At 36.9% G+C, this 20792-nt stretch overlaps 1 protein-coding gene and 1 pseudogene across 1 annotated transcript; one reads left to right on the top strand and one right to left on the bottom strand.

The window, feature by feature from the left end:
- Nucleotides 1-2405: 2405 nt before the first annotated feature.
- Nucleotides 2406-3341, top strand: LOC103551574 (olfactory receptor 8B12-like). Its single transcript, XM_008521098.2, has one exon. The coding sequence runs from the start codon at nt 2409-2411 to the stop codon at nt 3339-3341; it is 933 nt and encodes a 310-aa protein (XP_008519320.1). The 5' UTR covers nt 2406-2408.
- Nucleotides 3342-11030: 7689 nt separating this feature from the next.
- Nucleotides 11031-19224, bottom strand: LOC103551593 (olfactory receptor 8A1-like; annotated as a pseudogene).
- Nucleotides 19225-20792: the final 1568 nt, after the last annotated feature.

Raw genomic sequence — 20792 nt, 5'->3', positions numbered from 1 at the left:
AGCATTCCTGAACACTGACCTTTCTTTATTCCACTCCTAGAGACTGGTGCCATTTGCTTGGGCTCCACCTCACGATGCTTGGTTTCGAAATTGCCTTTAGGGAGCAAGTTAGGGTGAATAAAGTAGTCACCTCATTTTCTTGCTTTCTCTCAAGTACTTCATCCCTGTGCTATCTGCTTCCCAAAGTTTGCAAATAGTTGCTTTATACATCTTCCAGTCTTATAGTTGTCTATGATCAGAAGGTAACTGTGAAACCAGCTACTGTTACACCAGAAATTAGAAATCTCATTGCTTAATTATTAATTACTTGTTTCTTGCATTTCTGCGAAACTGGAGACCATATGGGCTCATAGACTAAGAGAGATTGGAAACCTGGAGAGTTAAACTAGATCTATACGCAAATTTGGACAAGTGGCTTTACTTCTTTGGGTCTCCCTATAGTCTTTGTCTATAAGATGAAGGCAAATATGAGTTCTGTGGATCTATAAGTTACTGGCATTGGGATCACTTTGGAAAATTAAAAAAATACAGCTACCATATTCATATCCATAGAGATTCCAATTCAGAAGGTCTGAGTGAGGCCCAGAATTTCTTTTTAGTAAACACTATAGGTAGTTGTGGTTCTCAGCCATATTTTGGATATACTGGACTTGATAATTTCCTTAGTCTTTTCAGGTCTAAAATTCCATGAGTTTGTGGTCTTGATGTTAAAGGAAGCAAGTAAAAGTCTGAGAGATTGAGAAATAGGGTATGTAATTTTTTTCAAAGAGGTTGGTGGTGGGGAATAGAAGTCAGAAAGAGACAAAAGCAAACCAAAGAGGAAGGACAACTTTGGATGTGTCTCTGCACTGGGAACCTGATCTGCTAGGATTCAATTTGAGAAAACTAGGAAGTTAGAAAGTCAGTAGAGAGAAGAGCTTGAAGAAAAGTGGGTGGAAATCAGGGACAGTAAGGGGATTTTGATTAGCTGGTAATAAGAGAAATGTTGTTTTAGAAAGAGGTTGAGAACAGTTGCCTGATAGGGATTCTTGTTACCATAAAACTTACACTTCGTGAGAGGGCAGGGGAGGGGAACAGAGAAGTCTCCTTTCTTGTCTGTGCTGGAGGTAGAGCAATTACTCCTGGAATGAGCTGGAATATGAATAAATTACTGAATGTCCTGTCTTAAATTATAAAATATGGCCCTTGTGTTAATCTTTACTTGATCTAATCACTTCTTCTTTTTATTACAGTCATTGTACATTTATTTGTTACTTTTCAAGAGATTATCTGATCCAATAGGCAAGGACCATGCTTTATGGATTTCAGTAGCTCTACTTAGGAGGGAGTTTAGTCTAGTGAATATGATTCAGGACCCTGGAGTGAGACTGACATAAGCATGTGGGCTCTGAAACATATTGTCTTTGTGGGCAACTTACCTTTAAATGGATATAATTACTGCAAGGAATAAATAAAGATGTGTTTGTGTAGTGGTTTGGATCTTAGCAGCCAGACGTCAGTATAACTGTGCTGTGTCAGGTACATTACTGGGTATTCAAGAAATTGTAATGGTAATAATTTTTTTCACAATGATTTTTCCTTTATAGTACTGGTTAAATGTTACCTGGAAGAAAGAATCATCTTTAAAAACCAAATCATTAATGTCAAGGGTATAAACGAACATTTGTTCTTCCTTTGGTAAAACGATATGTGAGGAAATGGTCTTGAGGGAGTTTCTGTCTTAACAATTAGGCCCCTGAGATGTGTAATCCAGAATTAAAAACTTTAGTCTCCTGTATCCCCTAGTCAGAAAAAGACACTCTCTTTTTCCATGTAGCAGGAGTGGCTTTTGGGCAAATCAACACTTGGAAATCATGGTTTTCTGTGCAGAAGTGGTTAAAAGATAAAATAGAGATTCTGATCCTTTGGACTTGGCTGGGAGAAGAGTGTTCTGAGCTCAAAGCTGTCTTCATTCACTATGTTCTCTTTCCTTCCCAGGACAGTTGTGTACAAGAGACAGTAGAGTAGCATTAAGGCTCTAAACTAAAGGAAGGTAAGTGCCAACCTGACCCTGGTCAGTCAGAGGCAGAAGAGAGAAGGACATAGAAAATGTGTTGACTTAAAAATGTAATGACATCTATCTTATTTTTCCTATCCTTTTCTCTAGAAGCACCAGTTCTCACTCTGGAGACAAAGTTAAGCCTCATCTTGTTCTCTGGAATTGAAAGTCACGTGAGATGTGAAGATAGATCCACAGCAGACAGTTGACAACCTTCCTACCATACTGAGGTTCAAATCTCTCTGTGGATTCCAATGTCAAGAATCAGGGACAGATACCAGGAGAGTGTTCATGGTGTTTCTTTCTCTCTAAGATTTTCTCTTTTCCTCTCCCCACAGACTGCCTTGTCCCTACCTGTCTCCAGTGAAGAATGGCAGCCACAAACTCTTCTGTGACAGAGTTTATCCTACTTGGCTTAACAGACCAACCGGGACTCCAGATACTTCTCTTTTTCCTGTTTTTAGGTTTCTACACGGTTGCTATGGTGGGGAACCTGGGCTTGGTAACTCTGATTGGGTTGAACTCTAGCCTGCACACTCCCATGTACTTTTTCCTCTTCAACCTCTCCTTAATAGATTTCTGTTATTCCACCACCATCATCCCCAAAATGCTAAAGAGCTTTGTCTCAAAGCAGAACATAATCATGCATGCAGGGTGCATGACTCAACTCTTTTTTTTCTGCTTCTTTGTCATCTCTGAGTCCTTCCTCCTGTCAGCAATGGCATGTGACCGCTATGTTGCCATATGTAAACCACTGGTGTACATGGTCACCATGTCTCCTCAGGTCTGTTTACTCCTCTTGTTGGGTGTGTATGTGATGGGATTTTCAGGGGCCATGGCCCATACGGGAAGCATAGCAAGTCTGACCTTCTGTGGCAAGAACCTTGTCAATCATTTCATGTGTGACATCCTTCCTCTCCTTGAGCTCTCCTGCAATAGCACTTATGTCAATGAGCTGGTGGTCTTCATAGTTGTTTCCATTGGCATTGGAATGCCCATTGTTACCATCTTCATCTCTTATGCTCTGATCCTCTCCAGCATTCTCCACATTCACTCCACTGAGGGCAGGTCCAAAGCCTTCAGTACTTGCGGCTCCCACATAATTGTGGTCTCTCTTTTCTATGGTTCTGCAGCTTTCGTATATCTGAAGCCACCTTCTATTTTGCCCCTTGACCAAGGGAAAGTGTCCTCCTTGTTCTATACCATTGTGGTGCCCATGTTAAACCCATTGATCTATAGTTTGAGGAACAAGGATGTCAAAGTTGCCCTGAGGAAAACCTTGGCAAGAAAAATATTTTCTTGACAAAGAGTAGTATTTGAGGAAGGAGATACAATGCTTTGTTCATTAATGTGTTTGTTTTCAATGAGAGATCCAAGTTCCAGTTTTCCTATCTCCCATAGAGAAAGAGAAGTTTAAGTCTTTATATTTGGGTGAGTGTTTAGTGCAGATCTAGTCTCCTTTTCCCTTGACCCACCTCTACTATTTTGAGATTTCTTTATTTTGTGAAAACTATTTCTACAATCATAGATCACTTAATCTTGAATATGGCTTACAGATAATTTAATGTAACTTCCTCATTTAATGGATTTGACCCTTAGAAATATTATATATTTTGGCCAAGGCCACACAGCTCCCTGGTACTGAAATGGACTGGAATCCATGCCCTGAATTCCAAACAACTTTCTTTTTTAATGTCACGGTTTCATTCTTCAAACCTGCCCTTGCATTTTCATTTTAAAAGTATGATACCTTGGGGCCGGCCTGGTGGCGCAGCGGCTAAGTTCACATGTTCTGCTTTGGCATCCTGCAGTTCATGGGTTTGAATTCCAGGATAAGCAGACCTACCCACTGCTTATCAAGCCATGCTGTGGCAGCCATCCCACATAAAATAGAGGAAGATGGGCACAGATGTTAGCTCAGGGCTGATCTTCCTCAGAAAAAAAAAGAGGAGGATTGGCAGCAGATGTTAGCTCAGGGCTACTCTTCCTCAAGAAAATAAATAAATAAAAGTATGATACCTTATCATTTTAAATCTGAGTCTATTCATAATAATTTAATATAATTTCTCAATTAATAATTATTGAATACTTCATTTTTTTTGTAGAGACCCTGAGGTGAAAAATTTACTTAATTTGGTCTTGGCCAAATGAGAATAGATACATGTTAAGATTGTGTGTGTGGGGGGTGGTGGTGTGGCAAGTATGTAGGTCCCAATAGCGGGTAAAGCACGGTAATTCCTGAGGTCATGTGTGGAAACCTAGGGACCTTGCCTAGGGAATTAGGACTTCTGTAGGTTTAAGGTTCGTGAAGATGCTGAGTGAAAAGTTTTATACATTATTTCAAGACTAAGAGAGTCAGAATTGAGAGTTTTTTTTCTCTGTGTTAGTTTGGGTGTTTTAGCTATGAGGCAGAAATCTGTGGCTCAGGATAATCACCTATGGGTCTGTAAGTTCTAAAGGAAGAGTAAATAATTTTGGGGCTCTAGTTAGATATCAAGGCAGTACCAAGCAGCCGATTTTTAGAGGAAGCAATTTGAACAGAATTTTATCGAACTGAAGATTGCACTGATCTTCTCATACAGGCATATGCAAGGGATAATTCACCTCAGAACTGGTTTATAAATCCACAACATTGGGTAAAGAGAGGTAGAGATTACATCAGAACACTTTGATCTCAATGACTTATTAGTAATAGAGGGAGGTTCTTTGGAAAAGCACTAAAGCATTAAGTGCTGGGGAGACACTTTGACTTATGAGCTTTTCTTTGAGAAGGTTCTCTTCTCTTGGAAAGTGGGATGTTTAGATGAGTGTTTAGTTTGCCTTTTAGTATGATACAGACAAAGGGGGGTGAAGTTATAAAACTGAGAGTGTTGGGGGAAGATTTAGTCAGTATGGAATAGGGAAAGAGAGCTGAGTTCGGGAATCCTGTGGGGTGTGTGTCAGGTGGGTTGAGGTGAACAGGCCACATTCCTTAGCTAGTAAAGGAAACAGCAATTTTTGAGACATATAGTGGAGATGGTTTTGTATCCTGGCAGTTGTTTAGCAGTTGTGTGACTTTGAGCAAATGACTCAATGTCTCTAAATATTAATTTCTGTACTTTTAAAAGAAAGACGATGATCTTGAGTTCATGGGGTTTTTGAGAGAAATAAATGTCAGGCACTTAATGAATCTTAGTTCCCTCCCTGCTGGAACTGCTTCACCCAGTTTCAGCACCTCCTCTAGCTTTTCCTGATCCGAGGTAAATCACTTCACCATCCTGGAACTCTGCTTAGTCACAAGAAAAAGAGACTCTTCTGTAACTTTCATTTAAAAAGTATATTAAATATTATTAAAATATATTAATATATATTTTGACTAAGTAATACTTTGCCCGCCCTGGTGATCTAGTGGTTAAGATCTGGTGCTCTCACCACTGCAGCCTGGGTCACTTCTGGGTCAGGGAACCACACCACCCATCTGTTGGTTGTCATACTGTGGTGGCTGCATGTCACCTTGATGCTGAAAGCTACGCCTCAGTATTTCAAATGCTAGCAGGGTCACCCATGATGGACAGGTTTCAGTGGAGCTTTCAGACTAAGAGACACTAGGAAGAAGGACCTAGCTACCCACTTCTGAAAAAATTGGCCATGAAAATCCTATGAAAAGGAGCAGAGCATACTCTGATATAGCCCCTGGAAGGTGAGAGGATGGCTCAAAAAGATCCAGCAGGATTCACCTCTGCTATCCTCAGGGTGGCTAGGAGTTGTAATCACCTCCATAGCACTAATGACAAAAGTAATACTTGCACATGGTAGAAAACTGAACAAAATAATTGGAGATTATACGGTAAAAACATGTTTTCATCCCATCTATCATTCCATTCCTGAATCTCCTCCTTAGAAACAACAATTATTTCTAATTCCTTTTGAATTCCTTCATATTCAAGCATAGATGTGTCTTTATTTATTTATATGTATATTTCTGGTGCCCTTTCTTGTTTTAAAGTAGTTTAAAAAGGTTGTGAAGAATGACTTTTTCAATGGAAACAGCTTAGAAGAGGATGGAACAGAGAACATTTCAGAGGTCAAAAGAAGAGGAGCCAATCACAAAAGAGGCAAGGGGAAGGATTTGGGTGACAAGAAGAGGGAGAGCAGAGGCATCATTGGCCCTGGAAGTGTCACTACGGATCCAAATCCTGCAGCCACAGAGTAATATTTTGTCCCCTGGTCTTCTGTCCTCATCCTAGGTTGTACCACCTTTATCTTTGGGTGATGCTGTAATGAGGTCAGAGCCTTTGATAGCTGAAATACTTGCCAGCATAGCAAGTGTTTTTAATTCAGCACATGGTTCTAAACATGTTTATTTATTTATTTTAATAAACGAGGCACATGGTTCCTCTTTTTCCCACTCTTGAAGTAATTCACATTTATTGTTGCAAGTTTCAAATATAAAAATATGTATGAACAAAATAGATTACCTATACTTCAATGTAGTAGTTCGCATTATTGGTCAAAGTTTGTCACTCACCCTAGTAGTATTATCAATCCCTACTCTTGCCATAGTCTCATAGAGGTATGGTATGTTTGCCTGCCTCATTGTTGGTCAGCTTGGCCATGTGACCCATTTAGGCCAATAGGGTATCAGTGAGTGTGATGTAAGTAGGTGTATGGGATATGATTACATGGTGTGGCTTGCCCTTTTGTGCTCCTGACATTGCCTTGATAAGAGCTTCTCCTAGGCAGGTGCTACTGCTTCCAGCTGATTCTCATGATGAAAACATGTGGGGCAGCTATTGAATCAGAGCTGCCTGCCTGTGCACAGACAAGATGAGGCACCACAATAATCTTGTAGTTATGTGAGGAACAAATTTTCACTGTTTTATACCAGTAAGGCCTTGTGAGGTTGTTATATAGCAATAGCTAACCAATACACTCCATGTTTTGTGCTGGTCTCAGCCTATCAATAACCAATTTTGTGATTGGACCAGTCTTCACAGTTCTTATTTTGATTTCACAGTACTCTCAATCAATAATCATCAGGAAACTTTGAAAAAATAAAGTTTTATTTCTTATAGGAGTTGGCAATTACACATTATAGCTGGGACTACTCAGAGAAGTTGTGAGGAGAGAGACAGAGAGAGAGAATGCACAGCTTTGGGGTTCTGCTTTTATTGAGTTGAGGGTGGTGGCCTAGAGTTTGGCAGGTTTGCTCTTTGGCAGTGAATTTAAAACATGAGTGAAAATTTGAAGCATGGGAAGAGGAAAAACAAGTGGCCCAAATAATTAGTTATTGAAACCAGCAAGATCTCTAAAACAAAGGAGCCTCAGTTGGCTAGGTGACCTGGATCTTTATCTAGTCCTGTGGCTGGTAATGTATGTATTTGAAATAGCCATCTTTGAAGTGGATGCCTAGGTAAGCAAAGCTTAAATCAGGCACTTCCATTACAAAAAAGAGAGAAAAAACACTCAACTGTCAGGGTTTACACTACACTTCTTCAGAGTTCAGGAAAGGAAAATCTCATCCAAAATGTAAAATTTTGTTCCAGTGGAATCATAGTCTATATTCCATGCTATAAATGCTTACCAATAAATATTTTTTGAATTATATTTTTCATGGTTTTCATCACGTAGGTATGCCATATTTTATTTGTCTTCCGCTATTGTTGAATATTAAAATTGTGTCAAGTTCTTCTATGTTTTATTACTATAGATAATGCTGTGTTATCACTTTGTGTTAACATTTTTGTCTAGGTTTCAGATTATTTTCTCAAGAGAGATTCCTCTTTTCTTTTCATTATTTTTTCACTTCAAAATATTTCCAATTTTCCCTCTGATTTCTTCTGATGTGACCTATTTCTTACTTAGAAATGTGTTGTTTAGTCCTTGTTTTCTTGGGTAAGTTTTTCTAAATTGACACGTGGATCAGAGCTCCAGGTCCTTGTGTTCTCTTTGCTCTTTGGTCATCCTGGCTTGGATAATTCTAACTTTAACACCATATACTTTTTAATCGTTAGCTTTTCCTTCATAATTTTCTTCTATTCCTCTATCATTTCTCCCAAAATGATGACCTTTGTGACAATGAAAAACATGATCACCTATTTGTCATCAAAGACCCAGCTTCTCCCTGCTGCTGTGTGATAATTCAGTTTTCCCAGCATCATTTATATTAGTTGACCATAAACATGAAAGTTATTTATGACTCACATTTCTGTTCCATTGGTCTATGTGTCTATTTTTATGGGAATACCATTCTAGTTTGAAACAGGAAGTGTGATGCCTCCAGCTTTGTCCTTCTCTCTCAGGATTGCTTTGGCTATTTGGGGTCTTCAGTGAATCCATGAAAATTTTAGGATTGTTCTTTCTATTTGTGAGAAATGACAGTATAATTTTGATAGGTATTGCAATTTGTGTATAGATGGCTTTGGGTAGTATGGCCATTTTACCGACATTAATTCTTCCAGTCTATGAACATGGGATAGCTTTCCGTTTATTTGCTTTGTCTTCAGTTTCTTTCTTCAAAGTCTTACAGTTTTCAGGGTAGAGATCTTTCACCTCCTTAGTTAAGTTTATTCCTAAGTAGATTTTTGTTTCTGATGCTGTTGTAAATAAGATTGTTTACTTTATTTCTTTCGCAGATATTTTGTTGTTAGTATATAGTAATTCAATTGCTTTCTGTATGTTGATTTTATACTCTTCAACTTTACTGAATTTGTTGATTGTTCTAACTTCACTGAATCAGTTGATTAAGTTAACTGAATTTGTTGAATAGTTTTTTGGTGGAGCCTTGAAATTTTTCTATATACGATCACAACATCTGCAAAGAAAGAGAATTTTACTTCTTCCTTTACAATTTGAATGCCTTTTGTTTCTTTTTCTTGACTGATTGCTCTGGCTAGGAGTTTCAGTTCTCTGATAAATAAGAGTACTGAGAGTGGGTACCCTCACTTTTTTCTTGATCTTAGAAGAAAAAATATCATTTTTTCACTGTTGATTATGATGTTAGCAGTGGGGTTGTCATATTTGGCCTTATCATATTGAGGTCGTTCCTTCTATACCCATTTTGTCCATCAATCTTTTGCAGTGCAAGGTAACTAATTATTTAACATGAATCCCTGATATTGCTTCAAAAATGGCAGAAGAAAAAAAATGGCAGAAGAGATTTTGACCCATGCCTATTGGTACTGAGTCAGGTTGACAGGTGATGCAAAAAGTCAGTTGTTTTAGGAGGAGAAAAGACTACATGGATGTCTAATATTCCTTGCTTATCTGGGAGCTGTGGGAAGACAGTGGAAGAGAGGAAGTTATTTTCAGGAAGCACTTGAAATTGGAAGGTTATAATTAGGTTAAGTTTAATAGGCTACCTAGTGAGACTGTTGGCCAAGAGAGTGGGATAATGAGTTGTGGGTTTTAATATCATTACTAATTACTTACCAGTTCTGTGATCTGGAGACGTTACCTAACCTCTATGAACCAAAGTTTCCTCATCTGAGAAAATGAGATAATTAAAGAAAACACTTAGAAAATAGCATTCATAAATGTTAGATATGATGATGATGATGGTGATGATGGCAGTAGCTGGTGAAGGGACCATTTAGATAATCTTGGCAGGAATAAGTAGACATTGACAGTATAATCAGAACAGTATAATGGAAGGAGAAATATGGGCGTTAAAGAATCTATTTGCTGCTTCTTGGTGACTTTCAAATACATCTCCATTTGTTTTGTGTACTCTTAATTACAAATTACAATTAGTTTGGGTAGTATTTTCTCTATAGAAGATGACAAATCAATGAACAGCTCTCTTAAACACATAGTGGAAGTATCTTTATGCCTTTGTGTTTTCAAGTTCTTTGGATAAATACCCAGCAGTGGGATAGCTGGATCATATGGTAGATCTATTCTTAATTTTCTGAGGATAATTTATACTGCTTTCCACAGTGGCTGTACCAGTTTTCACTCCCACCAGCAGTGTACGAGGGTTCCCATCTCTCCACATCCTCTCCAACATTTGTTGTTTCCTGTCTTGTTAATTATAGCCATTCTGACAAGAGTGAGGTGATACCTCATTGTGGTTTTGATTTGCATTTCCCTGATAGCTAATGATGTTTAGTGTCTTTTCATATGCCTGATGGCCATCCATATATCTTTTTTGGAGAAGTCTCTGTCCAGGTCTTTTGCCCATTTTTTGATTGGGTTGTTGGACTTTTGTTGTTGAGCTGTATGAGATATTTGCACCCCTATGTTCATTGCAGCATCATACACAATAGCCAAGACTTGGAAGCAACCTAGGTGTCCATCAAGGGACGAATGGATAAAGAAGATGTGGTATTTATACACAATGGAATACTACTCAGCCCTAAGAAATGATGAAATCTGGCCATTTTTGACAACATGGATGAACCTTGAGGGTATTATGCTGAGTGAAATAAGTCAGAGGGAGAAAGTCAAATACCATATGATCTCAATCATAAGTAGAAGATAAAAACAGCAACAAACAAACACATAGCAACAGAGAATGGATTGTTGGTTACCATGGGGGAAGGAGGGGAGGGGAAGGGGTGACTAGGCTCACATGTGAGGGGATGGACTATAATTAGTTTTTGGATGGTGAACATAATGTAATCTACACAAAATTGGAAATATAGTATGATGTACATCCAAAAGCTATATAATGTTATAACCCAATGTTACTGCAATTAACCCCCCCTCCCAAAAAAAAACAGCATAGTGGAAAGTTCTAAATTTGTGTTAAGTCATAATCAAGATAGATACATGTTTACCAAAGGGCCAAGGATACAAAAACAAATAACTGATCACAAAACGAAGAAAACACGAAGTTGAAACCAGCAAAGTTTAAGTAGAGCAAGACATGAGGGATGTGAGAGGGAGAACGGGAAGAGGGAAAATGAGTAAATGCACAAAATCAGTCATGTTGAGAAGTGGTTGTCCTCTATTTTTGTGAGTGAAAACTTTTAGAGGGCCTCTCCCCTATATTTCAATCCCAATTTTCAACCTAAGAATAATGACATTTACATCCAAAGAGTTTTTTCCTCAGTGTTCCCTGCATGACAGCATCTACCTCCTTATTCTTTAAGCCATAGATTAAGGGGTTCAGCTTGGGGATCACTGTGGTGTAGAATATGTATGCAACATTCTCCTGGGCCGGGGATCTGGCCGTGAAGAGTTTTAAGTACATGAACAAAGCAGACACATACAATAATCTCAAGCTGTAAAGTGGGAGCTGCTGTTGCTGAAGGCTTTGGACTTTCCCTCTGTGGAGTAGACATGGAGGATGCTAGAGAGGAGTAAGGCAAAGGAAAGATTATTAAGCTGGTAACTATGATGTTAAATCCACTAAACATTAAAGTTGTCATCTCAATGTCATAGGTGCTAGAGCAGGAGAGTTTCATGAGTGGGAGAATGTCACAGAAGTAATGGTTGGTGAGTTCCTCACAATAGGACAGTTTTAACAGCAGGCCAGTCTCTACTGTTGGGCCAGTGAGCCCCATGGCATAGACCACAGCCACCAGCAGGGAGCAGACTTGATGAGACATGATCATGTTGTACAGCAAACAGCTGCAGACGGATACAGCCGCCATAGCCCATTGATGACAGCGTACATCCCTCGGCAATGACAAACACAAGAAAGAAGTAGAGCTGTGACATGCACCCTGCGTAGGAGATGACTTTCTTCTCTGACACAAAGTTCACTAGCATTTTAGGGGTAATGACAGAGGAATAGCAGAGATCCACAGGTGACAGATTGCTGAGGAAGTAGTACATGGGGGTGTGAAGCTGAGCATTCAAACAAATCAGTGTGAACATGCCCAGGTTCCCTATCATGGTGACTGAGTAGGTCCCAAGGAAGAGGAGGAAGAGGGGGAGCTGGAGCTCTGGCTGATTTGTTAATCCCTAGAGAATGAAATCTGTCACTGTAAAGTGATTTTCTGCGGCCTTTGTTTGCTGGTTGGGAGCCCTGTGGAGATGGGAGAGCGGAACATCATGAAAGGCTGCATCTTGGACTACTGAGTGAAGCTAGTTTTGAGCTTTTGAGGCCAGCTGAGTCATCCTGGGCTCTTTCTTGATGCACCTTCCCCTCATCCTGCTGTTTGCTGTGTGGAACACCAGACCCCTATGTGTTTCAAAGATGATGGAGATGAGAAGAGAAAGGGGGTGAGATCTGGAATTTTTACCACCTTCATATTTTACAAATATCCTAGAGCAGTGGTTCTTAAAGTGTAGTCCCTGGAGCAGCTGCATCAGCATCATCTGGAGACATTCAAGATGCAAACTCTCAGGCCTCACCCCAGATCTACCAAATCAGGAACTCTGGGGATGGGGCCCAGCAATCTGTGTTTAACATTCTCTCCAGGTGACGGTGGTGCAGGCAAAATTTGAGAACCTCTACCCTATAGGTAACAAGCAGTACATTTCATATTTTGCATTTGGAGATGCCTTTTGCTTCAGAAATGAAATTTCCCTGTTATCTATGCAATTCCTGAATATTCATTAAATATCAATGTACAAATACCTATCTCAAATAGATACAGTGTGAGGGCAAAATGGTAGTTACAAATGTATCATTAAGTACAATCAACTTCTGTATCTGAAAGTTGAAAAAATGAGTGATGTATAGTCCAAAGGTGGTTGTAAATATAATGTGGGATAATACATATTTAAAATTTTTTTAAAGCAATGGGTTCCTATAAAAATGGGAGTTATCATTAGGTGTCTGGAATTTGTTCTTAACTTTTTCACTGGACTTGAGGCCCTAAGACGTTGGTTTTCAACATTGTCTGGATATGATAATCACCTGGAGCACTTGAAAAGTGTTGATGTCTTGGTTCCCCCCACAGGTGCTCTGACGTAATTGATCTGTGGGGCAACCTGGACTCTAGCACATAGTATAGTCCAGAGTAAGTGCTCAATAGCTGTTTTTATTGTTATTCTTTTCATATGATAATATGAAACCATAGCCCCATTATCTCCCTAATGGCAAAGAACTAAATTATAGATATGTCCCTAAGAAGCGTGATCTTCATTGGATCAAATTGGAACCAACACCTGTCCATCAACAAATGAATGGATAAACAAATCTGTGGATATAGTAATACAGTGGATTATTACTAATCAATAAAAAGTAATATATTACTGATACACACAACAATATGAATGAATCACAAAAGCATTGTGCTGGGCAAAAGGTATCAGATACAAAAGAGTACCTTCAGTAGGGTTCTATTTACATGAAATTCTACTACATCAGGCAAAACTAATCAATAGTGATAGAAAGAAAGTCAGTGGTTGTCTTGGCTCAGGGGTATAAGGAGATTAACTGCAAAGGTGTATAAGGGGACTTCTTGTGGTAATGCAAATTGTTCATCTACAATAGTTGTATTTAATAATTTATTATATTTAAATTACTAAAGTTGATTTAAAATGGAAAAATAGAAATGGCCAATAAACAAAAATGACCAATGACCAACATCATTAGTAATCAAACAATTGTGACTTAAATAATGGGATGCCATTTTCAAAATCAAATTAGGTTGAGAAGTTTTTGAATGATAGTATCTATTGTTAGCTAGGATATGGGGAAAAAGGAACTCTCCTTTATTGTTTATAGGAGTTTATATTGGGAAAAATTTTTGTAAATACAATTCAGCAATATGTATGAAAAGCCTTAATAAAAAGTACATCATTAGACACAACAGTTAAACTTTCAGGAATTTATCTTAAAAGCATAATGTTATGTTGAAAAAATGCACTTCCTATTCATCCTTGTTATTATAGTGAAAAACTGAACATAAAAACTGTTAGACAATGAAGAATTCACAGACTTAATTACGGTTCTCCCATCAAAGGAATACCACATACTCATTAAGAATGATGATTAATTTTAGTTATTTATGTGAAAGATGTTCATGATGTTTTCAAGATGAAAAACAGGTTAGAATTTTATGTACAACATTATCTCTTTTGTCATAACAATACTATGCAAATTGAATACATGCATAAACTATATGTGGCAATATACATTAAAATGTTAACGTTGTTTATGCACTGTGGAAATACGAGTAATTTTATGTTTATCTATATTTACTAATTTTATGAAATAAGCACATACTGCTTACAAGACAAGTGAAAGTAAAACTAGACACAGCAAAACAATCATTTTACAAATTGGCTCTTCAGTGAATTGGCTTTTAACAAATTGGCCTGCTACTAAATTAGCTTTCAGTAAGTGATTTTCAGACAACTGGCATGAATCATTTAAATGGTAAAATCACCATGATTTAAATATCGATGGAGAAGAGTGAGCAACAAGGAAAATGGTGCCATATTCTGAGGTAGGGTAACATAGGAGAAGCAGAAATTTTAGAGGGAAGATAACACTAAATTAAGACTTCAACATATTCAGTTTTAGGTATCTGTGGGAGAGTCAAGTGCAGATGTCCAGTAGGTTGCTTGTATTTCAGCTATAAATTCATTCCTAGGAGTGTAGATTTAGCAGGTCAAATCATTCAATGAAGGAAGTGAATGAGATCTCTCAGAGAAAGTAAGTAGGATGAGAGGAAGAAAGTTGAGGATCTGGATCAGCAACATTCATGGGCAGGTAAGAAGGAGCCTTGAAGGAGAATGAGAATAAGTGGCCTGAATTTGGCAAAAACCAGAAAGTTCAGATATCTTGAAAGTGAAGGAATGTCAATAGTTCAGGAAGGAATTAGCTGTCAACAGCATCAAGTAAAATAGCACCAAAAAGTATGTACTGGTTTTAACAACACCTGATTTGATTTCAACAAGATCATGACAGATAAATCAGGTTTAATTATCGGCACTTTACAGAGGGGGAAATAATAGGCGAAGAGAACTTAGTGTCTTGTTCAAGGCAGTACAATCAGAGCAGATCTTTTGACTCAGCTCCTTCCACAATAACACTTTGCTTTCTGATTTAAGCAAGTCACTAGAATAACGTTCCTGAGAAACGGCTTTGTGAAATTCGGTAACATTTTCCAGAGAAAGTGTGTGACTTTCATTCTCAGTAAAGGTCATTGTAAATTGCAGACAGCCCCTTCAATCTTTGTTCTGTATTTGTCTAAGATTTCTGTTTTACAAAAAGTTTTCTTGTCTGTGGATATGTCTTCATTATGTGTAGAATCATCTCCCTGATCCTACCTATTAAACCACAACTTGCACTTGAAGACCATCTTATTTTTTTCCTGATTAACCCCATCTGTATTTCAATCCACCACACAATCTTGATTTATCTTTCCTCCTTAGGAAATTGTAGATTTTATAGTATTGTAGAGGCAGATTTATGAAATAGTACCTATGTTCTTGACATGTAATGTTTAACATAAGAATTTTATTTTGATGAGCTTTGAGGAGCTACCTGTAACAAAGATGAGCCCTGAAGGAGCTAATAACTGAATTTCTTCCAGTATTTCTGTGATAAGTTGTGGTATACTGTTTTATTCTACAAATAACTTGACTTTGGAAATCTCAGCCATTAGACATATGCCATCTGGCATTATCGTCAACCATCACCAACTCTAGCACATTCAGACCTCAAACTGATTTATAAAACTAGTTATATTTCTATTTTTTTGTGGTGAGGGAAATGAGGGAGTTTACTAAATGTCTCTGGGAACCTCTTGTGTATTGCTTCAGAAAATAAAAGATCACTCCTAATTTGGGAGTTTGCAGTAAAGATTTTTATTTAAATATATTCATTTATAAGTCTATTGTATTCAAAAAGATTGCATCGTGCATCTAAAAATATATTCGTCACTGTTTTAGATACTGGGTGTGTTAGTATGTGCAAAAGTTATGAGATAAAGATTTTTCCTGGCTGGAGCTTTTTATATAAGATCCTCGGGACTTGTAAATATATGCTTGAAATAATCAATAAGTAGTAGAAGGCTCTTTTAGACTGAATATATGTAGAGAGCTATGTAAGAATGAATGAACAGGAGAGCAAGAGAATGATCTATTCAGTTATTTTCAATCCTTCTCCCAACTTCTCAGGAATTTAGCTATTCCTCACTCTTCAACCGTTCTCCCTTGTCATCTGTGATGCTTTATTTATACCATAATTATTTTCTAAGTTGAATCTTTACTAAGGCCACATCTAATCCTCACAAACACCTGCAAATTTGGTATTATTATCTTCATTTTTTGGATGGGCGCATTGAGTCTAGGCAGGGTTAAGTAACTTGCTCAAGTTCACACAGAAAATGAGTAATAGAGTTAGGATTTTATTCCACGTCTGGTTGACTCCAAGCCTGCACTTTGATGCTACACGTGCCTTTTCAAACATTTCTGATTATCGAATTCTTTTTCCCACGTGTGGGCATTTTGGGGGAAAGTTTCAGTCCTTTTTTAAAATCCATTATTTAAAAAATTTTTTAAATTAATTTTTTATTGAAGTAGCATTGGTTTACAGTATATAAATTTCAGGTGTACATAATTATATTTCTATTTCAGTGTTGACTACATCATGTTCACCACCCAAAGAGTAATTACCATCCATCACCATATACATGTGCTCATTTACTGCTTTTCCTTCCTCCCTCCCCCTTTTCCTCTTGTAACCAACAATATAATCTTTTTATCTATGTGTTTGTGTCTTGTTATTGTTGCTGTTTTCTCTTCCGCTTATGAGTGAAATTATCCAGTACTTAGGTACTTGACTTTTTCTGTCTGATTTATTTCACTTAGCATAACGCCCTAAGGTCCCTCCATGATGTCGCAAATGGCAACATTTCATCTTTTATTATGTCTGAGTAGTATCCCGTTGTATATCTATATACCACATCTTTATCTATTCATCCATTGATAGGAACTTAGGTTGCTTCCAAGTCTTGGAAATTGTGAATAATGCTGCAATGAACATAGGGGTGTGAATATCTCTTTGCGTTTGTGTTTTTGTGTTCCTTGGATAAATACCCAAAATGGAATAGCTGGCTCAAATGGTAGTTGTATTCTTAATATTTTGTGGGATCTCCATACTCTGTTCCACAGTGGCTGCATCAGTTTGCATTTACACCAACTGTGTATGGTGGTTCCCATTTCTCCATATCCTCTCCAACACTTGCTATTTCTTGTCCTGTTCATTATAGTCATTCTGATGGGTGTGAAGTGATAGTTCATTGTAGTTTTGATTTGGATTACCCTAATAACCAATGATATTGAAAACCTTTTCATATGCGTGTTGACCTCATATCTTCTGTGGAAAAATGTCCATTCAATTCTTTTGCTCATTTTTCAATAGGGTTGTTTGGTTTTTTGTTGTTGAGTTATAGGGGTTGTTTGCATATTTTGGATATTGATTCCTTAGATTTCTGATTTGCAAACACCTTCTTCTAATTGTTAGGTTGTCTTTTCACTTTGTTGATGGCTTTCTTTACTGTGCAGAAGCTTTTTAATTTAATGTAGTCCCATTTTTTATTTTTGCTTTTGTTTCCTGCCTGGTGAGACATGGTATTCAAAAAGATACTGCTAAGACTGATGTAAAGAACATACTGCCTATGCTTTCTTCTCGAAGTTTTATGGTTTCAGGTCTTGCATTCAAGTTTTTAATCAATTTTGAGTTAATTTTTGAGTATGGTGGAAGATAATGGTCTATTTTCATTCTTTTGCATATTGCTGTCTGGTTTTTCCAACACCATTTATTGAAGAGACTTTGCATTCTCCATTGTATAGTCTTGGCTCTTTTGTTGAAAATTAGCTGCCCATAGATGTGTGCTGTTATTTCTGGGCTCTCGATGCTGTTCTATTGTTCTGTGTGTCTGTTTTTGTGCCAGTACCATGCTACCTTGATTACTATAGCTTTGTAGTATATTTTGAAATCAGGGAGTGTGATACCTTGAGCTTTGTTCTTTTTTATCAGGATTACTTTAATTGAGGTCTTTTGTTGTTGCATGTAAATTTTAGGGTTTTTGTTCTATTTACATGAAAAATGTCATTGGTACTGTGACAAGGTTTGCATTGAATCTGTAGCTTGTCTGAGGAAGACTGGCCATTTTAACTGTGATAATTCTTCCAGTTCATGAGCGTGGAATATCCTTCCACCTCTTTGTGTCTTCTTTGATTTCTTTCAACAACCTTTTATACTTTTCAGTGTTCAGGTGTCTCACCTCTTTGGTTAAATTTATTCCTGGGTATTTTATTGTTTTTACTGCAACTGTAAGTGGAAATGTATTCTTAATTTCTCTTTCTGCTATTTTGTTTTTAGTGTATAGAAATGCAACTGAATTTTGTATGTAGATTTTGTACCCTGCAACTTTTGTGTGTTCGTTTATTATTTCTAATAGTTTTGTTTGTGGATTATTTAGGGTTTTCTAAATATAAGATCATTTCATCTGAAAATATTGATAGTTTTACTTATTCCTCTCCAATTTTGATCCCTTTTATTTCTTTTTCTTGCCTGATTGCTCTGGCTAGTACTCCCAATACTATGTTAAATAAGAGTGGTGAAAGTAGACATCCTTGTCTTGTTCCTGTTCTTAAAGGAATAACTTTCAGTGTTTCACCATTGATGATGTCAGCTGTGGGTTGTCATATATTGCCTTTATTATGATGAGGTACTTTCCTTCTATACCCATTTTATTGAGAGTTTTAAAAATCATAAATAGATATTGGGTCTTGTCAAATGTTTTCTCTGTGTCTGTTGAGGTTTTCATGTAATTTTTATTCTTCATTTTGCTAATGTAGTGTATCACGTTAATTGATTTGCAGATGTTGAACCATCCTTGCAATCCTGGAATAAATACCACTAGATCATGGTGTATGATCTTTTTAATGTATTATTGTATTCAACTTGCTAGTATTTTGTTGAGGAGTTTTGCATTGATGTTCATCAATGATATTGCCCTGTAATTTTCCTTTTTTCTGTTGTCCTTGTCTGGTTTTGGTATCAGGGTAATGTTGGCCTTGTAGAATGTGTTAGTAAGCTTCCCCTCCTCTTCAAAGTTTTGGAAGAGTTTGAGAGGATAAGTACTATGTCTTCTTTGAATGTTTTGTAGAATTCACCAGGGAAGACTACTTGTCCCGACTTTCGTTTTTTGGGAGGTTTTTAATACTGTTTTGACCTCCTTACTGGTGCTTGGTCTATTTAGATTCTCAATTTCTTCCTGATTCAGTTTTGGAAGGCTGTATGATTCTAATACTTTATCCGTTTCTTCTAGATTCCTCAATTCATTCATGTATAGCTTTTCATAGTATTATCTTATAATCATTTGCATTTCTGTGGTGTCTTTTGTAATTTCTCCTCTTTCATTTCTGATTTCGTTCATTTGAGCCTTCTCTCTTTTTTTCTGGGTGAGTCTGGCTAACAGTTTGTCAATGTGCTTTATCTTTACAGATTATCAGTGCTTAGTTTCTTTAGTTTTGTTTATTGTTTTTAGTCTTTCATTTCTGCTCTGATGTTTATTATTTCCTTCCTTCTACTGACTTTGGATTTGCTGTATTTTTCTAATTACTTTAGGTGTACTTTTAGTTTGTTTGAAGTTTATCTTGCCTATTGATGTTGGCTACTCATGTTTATTGCTATAAACTTCCCTCTTAGTGCCTCTTCTGCTTTATCTCACAAATTTTGGCATGTTTTATTTTCATTTTGGTGTGTCTTCAGGTATTTTTTAAATTTTTCCTTTGCTTTCCTCATTGACCAAATAGATGTTCAGTATCATTACGTTTAGTCTCCATGTTTGTGAATTTTCCCGTTTTATTTTTGCAATTGATTTCTAATTTCATACTGTTGTGGTCTGAAAAGATGCTTACTACAATTTTCATCTTTTAAAATTTATTGAGATTGGTTTGTGGCCTAATATGTGATCCTTCCTAGAGAATATTCCACGTGTATTCAAAATGAATGTGTATTCTGTAGGTTTTGGATGGAATGTTCTGTATATATTTGTCCATCTGGTCTAATGTATCATTTAAGGCCAATGTTTCCTTATTGATCTTCTATTTGGATTGTCTATCCATTGAAGTAAGTGGAGCATTAAAATCCTCTGCTATTATTGTGTTAGTGTCATTTTCTCCTTTTATATCTGTTACTGATTGCTTTCCATATTTAGGTGCTCCTATGTTGGGCACACTGATATTTGCAAGTGTTATGTCCTTTTGTTGGATTGGTCCCTTTATTATTATGTAGTCTTTTTTGTCTCTTGTTACAATTTTTGTTAAATTCTATTTTTTTCTGATGGAGTATTGCTACCCTAGCTTTCTTTTCCTTGCCCTTTGCATGGAGTATCTTTTCCCATCCCTTCACTTTCAGTTTCTGAGCACCTTTAGGTCTGAAGTGTGTCTCTTGTATGCAGCATATATATGTGTCTTCTTTTTCTATCCATTTAGCCATGCTATGTCTTTCAATTGAATCATTTAGTTCATTGACATTTAAAGAAGCTATTATTAAGTGTGTATCTATTGCCATTTTGTTACTTTTTTCTGAGATAGAAAATTGTGTTAATTATTCCATTACCATGTCTCCTACACTGTTTGTGTCTTTCTATATTTACTACTATGGAAAGTCTTCTAACTGATCTTTTTGCTTGCTCTGCTCTCTCTTTCAGCCCATTCTGATACCACTGGCTATATAAAATAGCACTGTTATTAAGAGAGATAATTTTGAATACTAAGTATTAGTATTTATTTGTTTATTATTTTTATATATTTAAAGCTAAATATTTTAGAATTTATTATATCATTTATATTAGTTCATTTTATGTATTCTAAGGGCTGTAATAAGCACCATTTATTCACAATAATTCTT

This window comes from Equus przewalskii, chromosome 6, assembly GCF_037783145.1.
Source record: "Equus przewalskii isolate Varuska chromosome 6, EquPr2, whole genome shotgun sequence".
NCBI lineage: Eukaryota > Metazoa > Chordata > Mammalia > Perissodactyla > Equidae > Equus > Equus przewalskii.
This window is presented reverse-complemented; position numbering and strand designations above follow the sequence as displayed.

Bases quoted from the DNA above. Each gene is read 5' to 3' on its own strand.
- LOC103551574 (XM_008521098.2), top strand. From the start codon at position 2,409: ATGGCAGCCACAAACTCTTCTGTGACAGAGTTTATCCTACTTGGCTTA.